The 15,050-nt window shown below is 35.9% G+C and overlaps 2 protein-coding genes across 3 annotated transcripts in view; one reads left to right on the top strand and one right to left on the bottom strand.

The window, feature by feature from the left end:
• The window catches only part of LOC106073270 (uncharacterized), a 353,065-nt gene that overhangs the window by 145,214 nt on the left and 192,801 nt on the right, over positions 1-15,050 (top strand). The gene's annotated exons all lie outside the window — the stretch shown is intronic.
• Positions 206-7,510, bottom strand: LOC129923871 (G-protein coupled receptor GRL101-like). Its single transcript, XM_056016624.1, has 2 exons — positions 7,398-7,510; positions 206-4,586 (listed from the first exon to the last, which is right to left on the bottom strand). The coding sequence occupies exons 1-2, from the start codon at positions 7,426-7,428 to the stop codon at positions 1,093-1,095; spliced, it is 3,525 nt and encodes a 1,174-aa protein (XP_055872599.1). The 5' UTR covers positions 7,429-7,510; the 3' UTR covers positions 206-1,092.

Raw genomic sequence — 15,050 nt, 5'->3', positions numbered from 1 at the left:
GTGCCTGATAAAAATGCTGCGTACCTAGTGCGTGACGAAAGAGGTGCACAGTGATAACAATAATAAATAAATTAAAAATATAATCCACTATATATATGCCCCCAATATATGGCATACACAACTGCGTATAAAAATAATAATGTTCTAACAATAGATATTTTATACTAAAACTCAATAAATGTATTAACATTGTGTGGCACTTTATTATTTAATACGTGACATACATTTATTGTAAGAAAAATGGTGTTTTTTTTAGGTTTTTATCTCATGAATACAAAGTGCAGAAGCAATTTTAGATACATAAAGGAACACAAATTTTAATAAGAGAGAATGGTAAATTTTAAAATAGCGAAAGAATGGACGTCCTGGTTAGAGCGAAACATGGGATCTTTCATTTGACAACTCCTACTAGGAGCAAATAAAGCATGAAACGTGGGATCTTTGATTCGACAACTCCTACTAGGAGCAACTCAAGCATGAAACGTGGGATCTTTGATTCGACAACTCCTACTAGGAGCAAATAAAGCATGAAACGTGGGATCTTTGATTCGACAACTCCTCCTAGGAGCAAATAAAGCATGAAACGTGGCATCTTTGATTCGGCAACTCCTACTAGGAGCAACTCAAGCATGAAACGTGGGATCTTTGATTCGACAACTCCTACTGGGAGCAAATAAAGCATGAAACGTGGGATCTTTGATTCGACAACTCCTACTGGGAGCAAATAAAGCATGAAACGTGGGATCTTTGATTCGACAACTCTTCCTAGGAGCAACTAAAGCATGAAACGTGGGATCTTTGATTCGATAACTCCTCCTAGGAGCAACTAAAGCATGAAACGTGGGATCTTTGATTCGATAACTCCTCCTAGGAGCAAATAAAGCATGAAACGTGGGATCTTTGATTCGACAACTCTTCCTAGGAGCAACTAAAGCATAAAACGTGGGATCTTTGATTCGACAACTCCTCCTAGGAACAACTCAAGCAGCTAGTTTCCCCACCCCTCCCTCGCATTTACCTTTTCCAAGAAGAAAAGATGTGTCGACTTTGTTAATACAAATGGTGAGAAAGACTGCTGTATAGTATCGATAATCATAATTGACTTGAATTTGTTTTTGTATTATTTTGCTGGTTTGGTTTACATTTGGCATATACAGTAGGGATGGTATAGATGACTGGATTTAACGCTGAATTTATGGGTAAGACAAACACCGCAAACCAAGCGTAAACATCGCTGTCAAATGTGTGTCCTTTCATTGACAAGATTCCAATTATTCCGATAGGGAACCAGCACAGAAAATCAGACATAGCAACAAAAGCAAGCTTCCTGGCAACGGCTAAATCTTCTAATCTTCTTTTGGGACATTTTTTTAAGCTCGGCATAGACTGCTTTCTGCGAGTTATGTTGACAAAGATGGCCACTTGACCAAAGGCGATAAGTAAAAATAAAACAAAATTAACTCCAACATAAACGACAAAAGTGAACTCCCAGCCGCTGAAACGAATAGAACTAAAGGGAAGAGCCAAACACAGACCGTTAGTAGAATAAATTTTCCAACTAGAAATGACTAAAGGAACAGCTGCCAGGACAATGCCCACTAACCAAGCTAATATAAATAGTATACGAGTCCACGTTTTTGTTAATTTATATTCACCAAACGGATAATTGATGCTCAAGTAACGATCTAAAGTGATCAAACAAATAAAGAAAGTTGATGTTTCGCTGGAGAGAGTGGATAAAAACCCAGAGATCTGACACAACGTCCCGTTTCTCCAGTGTTTCTCTTCCAAGACATACATATCTTTATAGTCAATGTCAACGCTTGCAATAATCATCAAATATATCCCCATAAGGAAATCCGATAATGCAAGACCTGTGACAAAAAGACCATAAGCTTTCTTAAATACTTCTCGATTCCACACGAATCTGTAGATTAATACTATCCCGTTACCTACTATTGTTATGATACCGACAATCCAAATGACCAATCTCTTTAACACGTCCCCAATGAGATGATTGCACGAAGAGATGGCGTCAGCAGGTCCATGGCATTTGTCCACAGATATATTTGCATTTAAAATTTGAGGACAACATAATGTAAAGTCACTCGTCCACAATCCAGTCCGAATGGTCATTCCTTTAAAAAAATCTTTGCGTATTTGAGAGATTGTGACATTTTTCAAATACAAGGTGTCTAGCGTGTAAAACTTCGGTATTCCCAAGTCTCTAAATGTTACAACTCTTGTGCTGCTTAAATCTAGATATTTTAGTCGTTTTAAATTAAGAAACATATTCACTCTAATGGACTTAAATGAAGTGTGAGAGAGATCGAGGGTTTCCAAATTTTCTGGGAATGTGAAATTTTGATTTATTCCGAGTCTTGGATTATTTGAAAGATTTAAAAAAGTTAATTTGATCATATCGTGAAACAAAGTCATATTGTTACTACTATTCAAGTCATTGAAACTTAAATTCAATTCCTGTAGATTTGAAAGCCTCCAATTCTTAAATGTCGAGTCGAAATTTTCTATTTTACAGTTTTGAACAGAAATAGAAATGGTATGTAGAATTGGAAAATAAGCTGAAATCATTTCTGAGAAATACAAGTCAGAACTAACATAGACTGGGAAACGAAATGTGTAAATGTCGATTGACATTGTGCTGTGAACTAATCGTCTGTTTGAAAAGCAAGTAAAATTCTCGGGACAAGCAGGGGAGCAATGATATTGATTACTTGGTACTTTATGGGGATAAAGATTGCTAAGACAAAGATCTTTTACATAGGCTGTGACATTCCCAAAACATTGCTCAGTGTCATTTTTTGGCAAAATTATTTCATCTTCTCCATGAGGACAATCTTTGACATTGTCATTAATCATGTCAGGTTGAATACAGAAAGAGTTATAACATTTTACAAAATTAGGAGGACATGTATAGCGCTCACATTGCTGTAAATGAGAATTGTCTTTACAATTTAGTGAACGTGTTGCAAATTTAATACACTGAAATGCTGTCCCACCAGATTCACAATTAAATGTCTTTAAATTTGCTTTTGTTGATGTTGGTTGCTGGACACTTTCATCCCAGTGTTTGCAGGAGCTAATGTTTTTTACACAATTTTGCTGTTTCTGACATTTCCCATTAAACTTACAGCTGGAGATGTTAACTGTTCGTAGACTATTTAGGCCATTTTCTGCTTTCAAAAGCATGTTTAGCCAATCACTAGTTACGTTCGGGTAAAGTTGGACAATGTGAGGTACGTATTTGCTGCATACATTTTGTGCTTCACTATGATTAGAGGAATTCATGGGATGATGACAGTTGATCAATTGAAAAGAGGTTTTTTGTAAACTAATCATTGCACGAAAATCTGAAATATAATTTTCTTTTACAAAAGTGTCTTCCGTTTCTCGAGTTTCCATTGAAATTTGATTCATAGAAATACTGAAATGGCATTCACATAAAGCCAGTGAGTTTTCAATCTTTGTATCACAATCTTCATTAATAATATGAAAAACGCCAGTGCTACTGAGGCTAGAGTGTAGAATTTTTCCACTGATATATTTTGTTTCCTTACTTATAAAAAAACATTTTTTTAGGTGCGATATGATTTTTATTTCGTAATCATAAGATATCTCTACATTATCATCATAATGCATTGATAAATAATGCCAATTTTCGTCAAAACCACCATCATAAAAACGTCTAACTCTATTATTTTTCTTAATTTTGTTACGCTTTTCCACATACGAATATTTCGGAGAGTAATTGTATTTTAATGTGAACGGGTTCGACGATGCCCACTGTGGCGTGCCTTCGATTTCTACACTGAGTCCTATATGTATGGCAAACCCTTTTTGTCCAAATTTTTGAAAAATAAATTCCAGTTCGTCATAAGTTTCCAAGGAAATTAAATACGCCCTCTGTTTCGCTGCACAGTACTGGCGAGCTTCATTGCTGGATATTGTCGTACTTTCTAGTTTATCATAGGATGAAACTAAAAAAGTTCCTTTCTTAAAAGTAGCAGCAGTTGCATTACACTGACTGTAACAAAGTCTGTAATAAAATACTTCGCTGTTAAATTCATGAAAAGCTTTTAAAGGCAGAAAATGATTTTTTATCGAACAGTGTTTCAAAAAAGTGTCCGATTGCAGGACAGAAATAAAAAAATAGAGCTTCCTATTTTTAACATTATTTTTTATAAATCCACTCCGTACCTTACAAGGGATAAAATAGGAATGCATTATTACAATTATTCGGATTATGTTTTTCTCTGACTCACTCCATTCTTCAGTCAGATTCCACGCCAGTGATTGATTGGCAAGGTACTTACTGGTAATTTTGTCAGGACATGTTTGGTTTATTTTCTCAATATCTGTCACATTTTGTATCTGATAGATCCCTTCGTGTGAATAGGTCATTAAAGTGAATTCTGGGATATTCCAGTATCTATAAGTAAAAAAAAACTGTTGTGTTTGATTGAATATGTTCATTTGTTCTTCAATATCATCTCGGCAGTCCAGCATAAACCTTAAGTGAAGCTTTTTCATATCGCACTGTTCCAATGGAAAGGAAAGAACATAACCTGGGAAATACATTTAGAAAACAACTTTTCATTTTTAACAATAAAATTTTTTCTTCTATACAATAAATTTTGCAACTATTAAAAAATTAATGACTTAATTAAACTGGATAATGTGTGGTGTCCCAAAGGTTCGACAGACTAAGGGATAGGCAAAGGCAAAGGTAATAATTTCATGCTTATTCATGATCACTAAAAAATAAGTAATGTAAGTTTCCCTTTTAGAACTTGTGATCTGTGGGACAGATGATGTACAGGTCATCTGTTTCTGTGGCCAATGGAAAACAAGTGTGTCATGTGGCCAACACATTAACCAACCGCCATTTTTTTTCCCAAACTAATTTTAGGTGAGGTACCAATTAGAGCTAGGTTGACTGACTGGACCCGAACCACAGACCCTTTGGTTTCAAAACCTACACACCACTTTTCATGAACACTGTACAGTAGGCTAGTCCTAGGACCTACAAGTCGTCATTTCTGGAGAAACATAAAACTAAACAAAATTTAATGGATACTTAGATTTACTTTACAAGGACGTAATTTTGATTACCAGATCTATGCCACTATTTATCTACGCAATAAGAGTTTTGTGTTCACCTTTTTGGGGAATTTCTTCTTTTCTATTTTCAACGTGGGAAAGGGGAAAGGCCCGTTGTTAGTTGTATGGGGTCTAACCATCCGTCCCGTTAAGATAACAAAAACTAGAAAATATATTGACAATTTAAAATTGTGATCTTTTAGATCTTTCAAGGAGCTGGTGCAACTGCTATTTTTTCATATGACAAATTTTGAGTGTGACAAAGAAATCGGATAGATTGTATGTATCGGTACATTTACTAAAATACATTGTAATCAAACTTCATAATCATTTATCATCATCATTTAAGACCATGTTTAAGTACTGTTTAGAACAGTGAAGAAAAGGCGCAAGCGACTGCTTTTGTGGAAACAATGCCCGAAGGCGGTCATTGTACCTTACAGGTAATTTAAAGAAAGATAATGATTGTTTATTTATTGGAGTATTTATACAGCCATTTACATAAAAGTATTTTATTAGTTCAGCCAATTCTGCAGACTTCTGGTTCTCAGGAATTCGCTACCCGTCGCCTCAGCGTGGCCCTCCGGTGGATACGTCTAGTGGGTGGATACTAGATAGGCTAAGTACGAGTAGCAAACCAGGCCCGGCCGGGCTTCCTTGGGTGAGCTTTTGTTTTTTTTTCTCTCACTCGAGGTTGGGATGGAAAGAACGCCCGGAACCCAGTCCAAAAAGTCCGCCACGCCGTTCCACAAGGGGGCCGACATCAGTGTCCCGTTAGCTGGAGTGGCGGTCCCTGCACGGAACAGTGGCGGTTACAGTATAGGAATATGAGACAAGCTCCCCGCAGTTAGCGCTGTTCCCGGCCACTTATAGCGAGTGGGCCAGGACCGGGGACGGTGCACTGTGTACACGGCACGGCCCGGTTTTACCAGTCAGTCAACCGATATGGCCGCCTACCGTTGGGTGCCCTCAGACAGGACAGGGGTGAAGAGCCTCATGTCCAGGCCTGGTGGTTGGATAAAAGCTTTTCTAACCATCAACGGGATAATGGCGCCTTCGGCGCCGACGCCCTACTGGACTTCATTGAAGGTTCTCACAAATTTGAAAACCTACAAAGGACTCTCTGATTAAGATTTCTTTAGCTAAGTATTTCGTCATCAGAACTTAGAAAACAATTTCAGAAAATAATGTTAATGTAATAAACTTTTAAATTTTCTTGAATGTTGTCAACCATGATATAGAAAAGTGACGCAGATTGGATCTCCTGTATATTTTTTGCTAAAATTGCATTGCCCAACAGGTCTTGTAGGCCTATCTGTGGGTCGAGGTAAGGGGTTGTGTTTTTGTTTTCTTAAGAATTTATGTACCGCTAAAAACTTTTCGTTGTTACTTGTGTCACTTAAATGATAATCTTTGCGATGAACACTAAATGAAAGACTGTTCTATGTTTAAGCTAAAACGAACATTCACTATGCTATGAATTACTTTCAGTCAGTAAATTGTCAACCTCTTCAATGTACTGCTTATGTTAGCCCTACGTCATCCAAAATTCTCGATCGTTCATGTTGTTGATAAGTTAGGCAAGCTTGTTGATGAAGTAATTAATGATTAGGTCTGTAATGTTTTTTTAAATAGTTTTTTTTTTACAAAGCTTACATAACAACTCACTCTGTCTGTCTGGTACACGTTGTTTCTCCCACAGCCAATCTCGGATCAAGCTGAAACTTTGTACAATTATTTCTTTCACCTGACAAAAACAATAATATAAAAAAAATGTTAATTAACTATTGTTGATAAATCATTTTGTTTGGTATCTCGAACAAGGGAAAAGTATAAGGTGGTATAAGTTGAATTAGTCCACTTTATACTTTGTAGATATAAAAGTTTGAAACTAACATTAGATAACTGTAAAGCCTTCTATTATCATAAGCACTTTGACATCTTTAGATTTAAAATACTTTTCCTTTTGCTTGTTTAATATCTAATGTTATGTCTCTGGTATCTCATGGAGTATGTCGATAAGCACAAAAGTTCCTTCAAACAATCTCATGGAGTATGTCTATAAGCACAAAAGTTCCTTCAAACAATCTCATGGAGTATGTCTATAAGCACAAAAGTTCCTTCAAACAATGAAAATAATTGTGCCCCAAGTGTATTATTTTCTTGCATGTTAATGCCAAACTAAAGATTAGCTTTGACATATTTGTTTTTCGCAGTCTCAAACCGTTCTGTCCTCTAATGACACTATTTTTTTTTATATACAAAAAGATACTTACCTACGCTTATAAGGAAATAGAAATATAACATATCTTATTTTTCAAAATCAAAGACACGTATTTAGAACATTTAAAATGTGTTCAAACTTGTATCACTCTTATAGACAGCTGTTTAGAAAGCAAACTGGCGACATTCATGAGTGCATCTAAATTTATAGTAGCATTTCTGTCAGTTGGTTCATTTTTGAATTATTAAAGATTCCTCATTGTTTGATACCACGTGAGGCGGATTCAGATTTGGAATTTGTAAGCTTGGGCGTGACTTTGTATGTTGCCTATAGGTCACATAATATGTACGTTTGTATGATGCCAATAGATTGGAAGTCTGCAGTTGGAGCTGCGCGTAAAGAGACACGCCAGGAGGGGCGCCACTTGCTGCCAAGAGAGGGGGGCGTCAAAGGCGCACATTTTATTAAATATTATTAAATCTATTCTTTTTGCAGGCTAATTTCAAACTTTACACATTGGCCTGTCTTTTAAAAGGATGTTAATAATTTAATAAACTTTTTTTCAAAACCAAATTCGATGTGGTTATTTTATTAACGGTCTGTTCAAGTTTTTTTTTTTTTTTTTTTTTTCATTTTCAACGTTCAGAAGTAATATTTATGTTGCTAACATTATATTGCAGAAATCACTCCACCATTGGTCGACATTATGAACTTGAAACACTCGGACTTAAAATAGAATAAAGGAGTTGTTGTTTTTTTAAATTCATTCTCTCTTAGTCACAATGGAAAGGGGAGCTAACCAGTATACAGGTGTTAACATTTTCATTTTTAACTGAACGAATGAATATGTAGCCTTCAAGTCATATGTCTCATTATAATTAACGCGCTACTTTTGCTATACCCGCCAATACATTTAACATCTAGTTGTTCAGTTTTCTCCCTCTAACTGATTGGCTAAATAGATTTTGTTTTTAGAGATTCTATAGTTTAAAATTAATTTTAATAGAATTAAATTCTACAAACTGAATAGTGAATCTTACCTTTTTACCTTACACCATACCAACCTTACTTAAAAAAAGAAGACGATTACGTCCAACGCGTTCCTTAGGTCAATCTAGAGATATATGCTAATCAACGAATTAAACTCTGCCATGTCACTGGTTTTCTTGGCTGACTCAGGCAACCCATTCCATTCTCCAATACCACTATGGAAGATGTACTATTTTACAGATTAGTCATAATATTATCGACAGCGGCTTCTCTGCGGGTCCAATTTATGCACACAAATTATCTTATCATATACAATTTTATACAATACAGACGTTACTTCAAAAAAGAAGATGATTACGTCCTACGCGTGTTCCTAGGTCAATTTAGTCAGGCATGTTAACCAATGACTTAATTAAATTCTGCCAAGTCATTAGTTTTCCTGCCTGATTCAGGCAACCCATTACATGCTCTAATAGTATTAGGGAAAAAGGAATGAACAATTTCATTCCGCGTCTGGCAGGGGCACCGTAATTTACTTTTAGTATATCACTAGCAGTAATAATTGTAATTTGAAAGAAAAAAAAACAACAAAAATTGGGTTCGCTATTCTAAAGACCGCCCCTAAACGCGTGTTTTCCTTTTTGTTTCTACGATTTCTGGACAAGGGAAATTAACAATTCTATTTTATTTTGTTTTCTTTGTATTTTAACTGGTTAACAAGCAAAATATAAAAAAAAAAAAATGAAAGCTTATCTCAAGGCGAAAAAGAACTCCGTCCTTAAAACTATATCTACCAATAATGTACAATATTTCCATTTTTTCGATAGCAGACAAAATATTTAAACCAATAATTAATAGACCAATTGAGTATATTTATTTATTGATTCATGTTTTGCTATATACAATAAATAATTGTTTGATACATCTATCTACTCGGAGAATGCATGAGGGAGAATAGCCTTAACAGTTATGTAAAGGGACTAAACCCAACAAATTTAATCACATGTGTAAGTATATTCGCAGACATTTTTTGTCTGATTTGTTACTTTTGTTTTTATGGATTCATGCTTTGTCTCGGTCAATGAATAATTGTGCGAAGCTTCAACTTGATCCGAGAATGGATGTGGGAGTAATAACTTGTACTCACTTTTTACCAAACAGACAGAGTCGATATAAGCTTTGTAAAAAGTAAACTTCATAAAGACTTAACATTTAAGACTAACATTGTGAGTGACAGCAGAGTCTTGACTGTCACGTTTCGATCCTATATTTTAATATCGATGTAATCTAAATATAAAATTCTCTTCATGGCTCAACAGTTTGGAGTTCGACACCAAGAAATAAAGAAAAGATCACTCTTTTATTTTTACAAATTGAACTTGAGTTACCCCATGTAACTTCAGTGGCGAAAAAAAAAAAAGGAGGCGGGGGGGAGGGGGACAGGTAATCTACTCTGTATTTACCCGTCACTAAATAGCAGGGCCGGACTTAACCATTGTGGGACCCTATGCGAAACGGTAGAGATACGGATAATAAGGGAAAATTAAGAGTTTGTATTAGAAGATAAATTCGTCTTTGCATTTTATTCATTTTTTTACTGCGTGCATAATTACTATAAGAGTCTTGCGTGTATCAAAGTCATACAGTATATCATAATAATTCTGTTTCCTACAGGCTCGATAGCAAGAATTACCAAATGTTTTAATCTATCTACGAGAATTGTTGACCCCAAGTAATTCTTCATTAGTTTCAGGCGCGAGAATCTTCTTTCTCTAGATTCCACAATTACGGGATAAAATGACTATTTTTTTTCTATATATTTCAGGAGATTTGTATGCGTTTTCAAAAGATTTTAATAATTTCGGAGATTTCCAGGGCTTTTTCGTATACTTTGCAGTTTCAGGAGATTTCCAGGAGCACCTGGTAAATTAGGAAATCTGATACGAATGGTTCTATTCAATAATTTACACCTAGAATTATTGCGGGTCTAATGAAAGCGCCTGGCCCACTCGGGTTGCATAGGCTATAGTGGCCGAAGGCCTGCCCTGTAAAATAGCGGCGTATGCTACGCCGTTGATCGACTAGTTAAGTATATTTTAGGACAAGAAATTTCAATATTACAATAAAATAATAATATTTTCAATAATGGATTTAGATCTTAAATATTTACTGTTTTTAACTTAAGTAATAATACACACAATTTATAATGATATAAGCTACTATTTGATAAAGGTCATCACGAGTGTAGCATACCTTAAATTTTATTATCGTATCATTTAGCTATGAATGTGCAAACATTAGACTGGTCTAGAATATCAATGTGGTAGACGTATTACGTTGTACACAGGGGCGTAGCTAGGAATTTTCCATCGTTCCGGGGCCCGGGTGGCTTGACCTCTTTGGGGGCCCCTGCATTTGCTTAATACCAAATTTTCAATGTAAAAAACATTCATTTAGGGCCCCCCTCAAGTGGAGGCCCGGGGAATTTTCATATTCCCCCCCCCCTCCCAACCCCACCTTAGCTACGCCACTGGTTGTACAGGGGATTACATGACAGGCTTGACCATCATATGCCAGACTTCACAGCCAGGGCGATATAGGTGGAAATACACTGAGTCCTATTGACACCTTTTTTTCCCCAGTTCTCAATTTTCTTATCATGACATCTACTAAATATTGATATGTATTTTTAAATTGAATAAAAGTAATATTTATTACTATTATAACTTATCAACTTCTTAGATCAGCTTTGTACATTACTGATGGATAATTTTAACTAGATTTGGGTTTTTTTTACTAGGATTCTTAAGAAATGAGTCTTTGGTGTATCCGGTGTATGAAGATTAAAATAGTGATATTTTAAAAAAGAAAATGTGTGAATGTGTGTGCGCACTTTTAGCACTAAGCTATCACACTTGTTGGACGAACTAATGTTTTCAAATTTAGTTGGTAGTAGAGATTTGTTCACTTTATCTCCCTTGTTTGTTTCTTTATTTAATTTTTTTCTTTAAAAAAAAATAATTAATTAAGTTTTTCATTTCTTTTGGTTTCATTTATCAACACCTCATTATTCCAAACCACTTTTTCTGTTTCTCCCTGTATTTTAATGTTTTTTTCTTATTACTTAAATAATGTGAACAGCATTGGTAAAAGATAAAGATTAAATTGCTGTGACCTACTTAATTATAAACACCAAAGGGGACGTTATTGCTGACTGCAGCAATAAAGAAAATAATCCAAACCAGTATCAATTATGGACTTTAGAGTGTAACTGACATGATGGTAACACAAAGTAATTTTTATTATTTTTAGTTGGCAACTGTGATCTTTTAATATGACGTCCTTGACATTGCTATTTTCTCTTCTTATTTTAAAATCTCATTGTTTAAAATTCCTTACCTTTATTTTCTGTACCATCATATCGCTACCACATTTCTTCATATTGTTCTTTTTCTTCTTTAATTCTTACTCTCTATATTTTATCATAAACAAGGAGCAGAATATTATGATTAACTCTTATGTTAAAAAGCCCCGTTTAAGAGGCCAATGGGTAAAGCAATTTAAATGTATTTTTTTTTCTAATGTTTTATGTATATAAATATTTGTCAGCGAAATAAAAAAAAACAACGCTAAAATCACCGCAAAGCACATTAAACAGTTGGATCTTTCCGAACGAAATGTTTCAACGCTATTAAATATTGACCAGAGGTCATTAGACAGCTTGGACAATGCTAGACGCGTGAGAATTTAACAGAGGAATTTAATATGAGGCTAGGGATTGCAACAACAACAGCAGCAACGTTAATATGTTTTCAACATGTTTTATCATTGTTGTAGCCACACAGAAATTAAACCAGATCAGTGGTTTAGGAATTTTACCTTTACTTAATGTTTCTTGGGTTTTGTTTTAAACATTTGGCTTGAAGTGGATGACTATCTGGCAATAAAATGTTGGCCTGTTTGGCCTCTGACATAACAAACGGACTAAGGGATGGGTGAAGGTGAAGGTCATTATCCTATAACAATCTTGTTTACGTGTTAATAATTTGGAGAAGAAGTGATAGACAAATGAATAAATGAGACATTCATCAAGAGACAATTATTTGACTTTTTCACTAAGCTCTCAGCAGGCTTAACAAATGATTTATTTTCGTAAAAGTTGAGCTGAGGTAGCTCTAGACTAGCGAAAGGTCCCATCCATTCTGTACAACTGTTTGATCTGATAAAGCTCCAACCAGACGTAAATGTTACTTCCTTACTACCGATGGCTCATATACCAAGATGCTTGGGTGAGAAGCGTGTCCGAAGGCCGAGCACACGGGGAAAAACCCCTCCCCCCCCTTATTCCGTTTCTGTACCACATCATCCGTGTGGGTGTCCACCGAAAAAACTGTATCTTTACAGAACAGCTTTTGGATAATGTTAGCCGGAGCCCTTTCAATACCGGCAAGTGCAAGGGACTTAGGAACCCCCCTTGGCCGGGCCCTTGGGTGGCTTTAGTTTACGTCTCAATAAGCCTAATCGTCTCCTTTAACGACCTTTTCCAGACCTTGCGGCCGAGAAATATTTTCAGGGTAAACAATTCTTACATGCCAACACAGTCCAGTATCGGTAATTCAACTGCCAAAGGCCGCTACCACATTGATATTAGTTAGTGTTCGATACCTAGTTTAGTTATTCTAGTTACTTCGTTTAGTTATTTTTAGTTATGTACTATATTAGACCGACACTGAAGGCACATTTTAGAGTGACGAGATAGACGTTGGGGGTTAGAGAGTTGGACAGACTTCTAAGTTCAGTTACTGCTAGACTTTTAAAGTGGTAACATCGTTGTTAGTGACGGACTCGACTGTGGCCCATTCTGTATTCAACATTGTTTATAGTTTTCATCTGGAGTGAACTTGGTTATTGAGCCTTCGATCCTGTTGGTACCTGTTCATTCATTTCTAACGTGATGTTCATGTTTTTTAGCTTGCAACTGTAATACATCCCACAAGGGGTGACCGGTCACTTCATCCCCGGTCACTTCATCCCCGGTCATTTCATCCCCGGTCACTTCATCCCCGGTCACTTCATCCCCGGTCACTTCATCCCCGGTCACTTCATCCCCCGGTCATTTCATCCCCTGGTCACTTCATCCCCCGGTCACTTCATCCCCGGTCACTTCATCCCCCGGTCATTTCATCCCCTGGTCACTTCATCCCCCGGTCACTTCATCCCCGGATATTTTCATCATCTGATAATTTTATCTAACAAATTGTAATTTTAAAAAGCATTAAATGAGCAATATTTAATGTATTCCTTTTTTATTTAAATGACAGAGATAGAGAGAAAGAGATAGAGAGAATCACACCCTAAATATACATGCAAGATTATTTCCCATAAGCACTCAAACAATTAATTTTAAGGCTATAGGAACCTCATCATGACGGGTATGTTCACATAACTAGAGGCCCACCAGTTTCGATATCTAAAGTGAATATCAATAAACAAAATACATACTTACATATACATGTAGAAATGAAATATCGATAGAAATATAAGTCCTATAACACAATTTGTAACTTTAATGTTTATAAGGAAGTCCGCCTTTATTAGAAAAAAATAAAACCTTATTACAAGGCTAAAAATGACTCGCCCATTTTCAAGAAAGAGCGATTGAAAAATCAAATAAAGTGAAACATGGTCGTACTTTCACCACACCTTGGCCTTTGATGATAAGTTATCAGCGGCACGGTCATAATTATTGTTATCGCACTTCTATCTCTCAAAAGATTTCCACTACTTGCACCACACCTTGGCCTTTGATGATAAGTTATCAGCGTCAAGGTCATAATTATTCTAATCGCACTTCTATCTATCAAAAGATTTCCACTACTTGCACCACACCTTGGCCTTTAATCATTACGCTATAGATAAGTACACATCCAGATTTACCATATAATATTAGATTTCTCATTAAGAATACAGAGTGGAAAAGGAAACACTATAAACGCATTAGTAATATGTCATAAAATGTAAAAAAGAAAGCATTCTACATAATCATATTTATATATAAAATATTTAATTGGGGATGAAATGACCGGGGGATGAAGTGACCGGGGGATGAAGTGACCAGGGGATGAAATGACCAGGGGATGAAATGACCGGGGATGAAGTGACCGGGGATAAAATGACCGGGGATGAAGTGACCGGGAACCCCCACAAGGTACGCACGCATCTAGTACTAGCAAGATTGTTAGAAATACTTCAAGTACATCTTATTACACATGCATCCGTTACACTAGTGATCGGCTTCCACACACAGCTACTCAAGAAAGTCTTCCACTACCGGGGACCAAATTCCCTAAATACCGCCTTACTCTCCATCCTAGCTGCACTAAACAACGACTTCGAGTTAACGGGGACGATCCTTGTTTGCCTGACGGAGAACATGCCATCACACAGTCGCGTTTGTCTTCACACGTATTCAAGTCTGCTTCACACCATATATTATACATAAATGCGTATACAAATAATAATGTTCTAACTGCATATAGTACAGTGCATTAAATTGTTATCTGAATAATTTATTTGTAGGTAGTTATCTAATTACAAATGCTGGTCATAACATTCTTGAATAAAAGGTGAAGAAGCAATATTAGATGCTTTAATGAACACAATTTTTAATGACATAAACTATTTAGTTTAATATAGCGAAATAATGTGCGTCCTG

Source organism: Biomphalaria glabrata, chromosome 18, assembly GCF_947242115.1.
Source record: "Biomphalaria glabrata chromosome 18, xgBioGlab47.1, whole genome shotgun sequence".
In the NCBI taxonomy this organism is placed as follows: Eukaryota; Metazoa; Mollusca; class Gastropoda; family Planorbidae; genus Biomphalaria; species Biomphalaria glabrata.
Note: the sequence above shows the minus strand (reverse complement) of the source record. Positions and strands in the feature narration are given on the sequence as shown.

Coding starts and splice junctions, on each gene's coding strand:
- LOC129923871 (XM_056016624.1), bottom strand. CDS start 7,428: ATGTTATATTTCTATTTCCTTATAAGCGTAG. Junction 4,587..7,397: donor CTATTTCCTTATAAGCGTAG/GTAAGTATCTTT, acceptor TGTATTTCCCAG/GTTATGTTCTTTCCTTTCCA.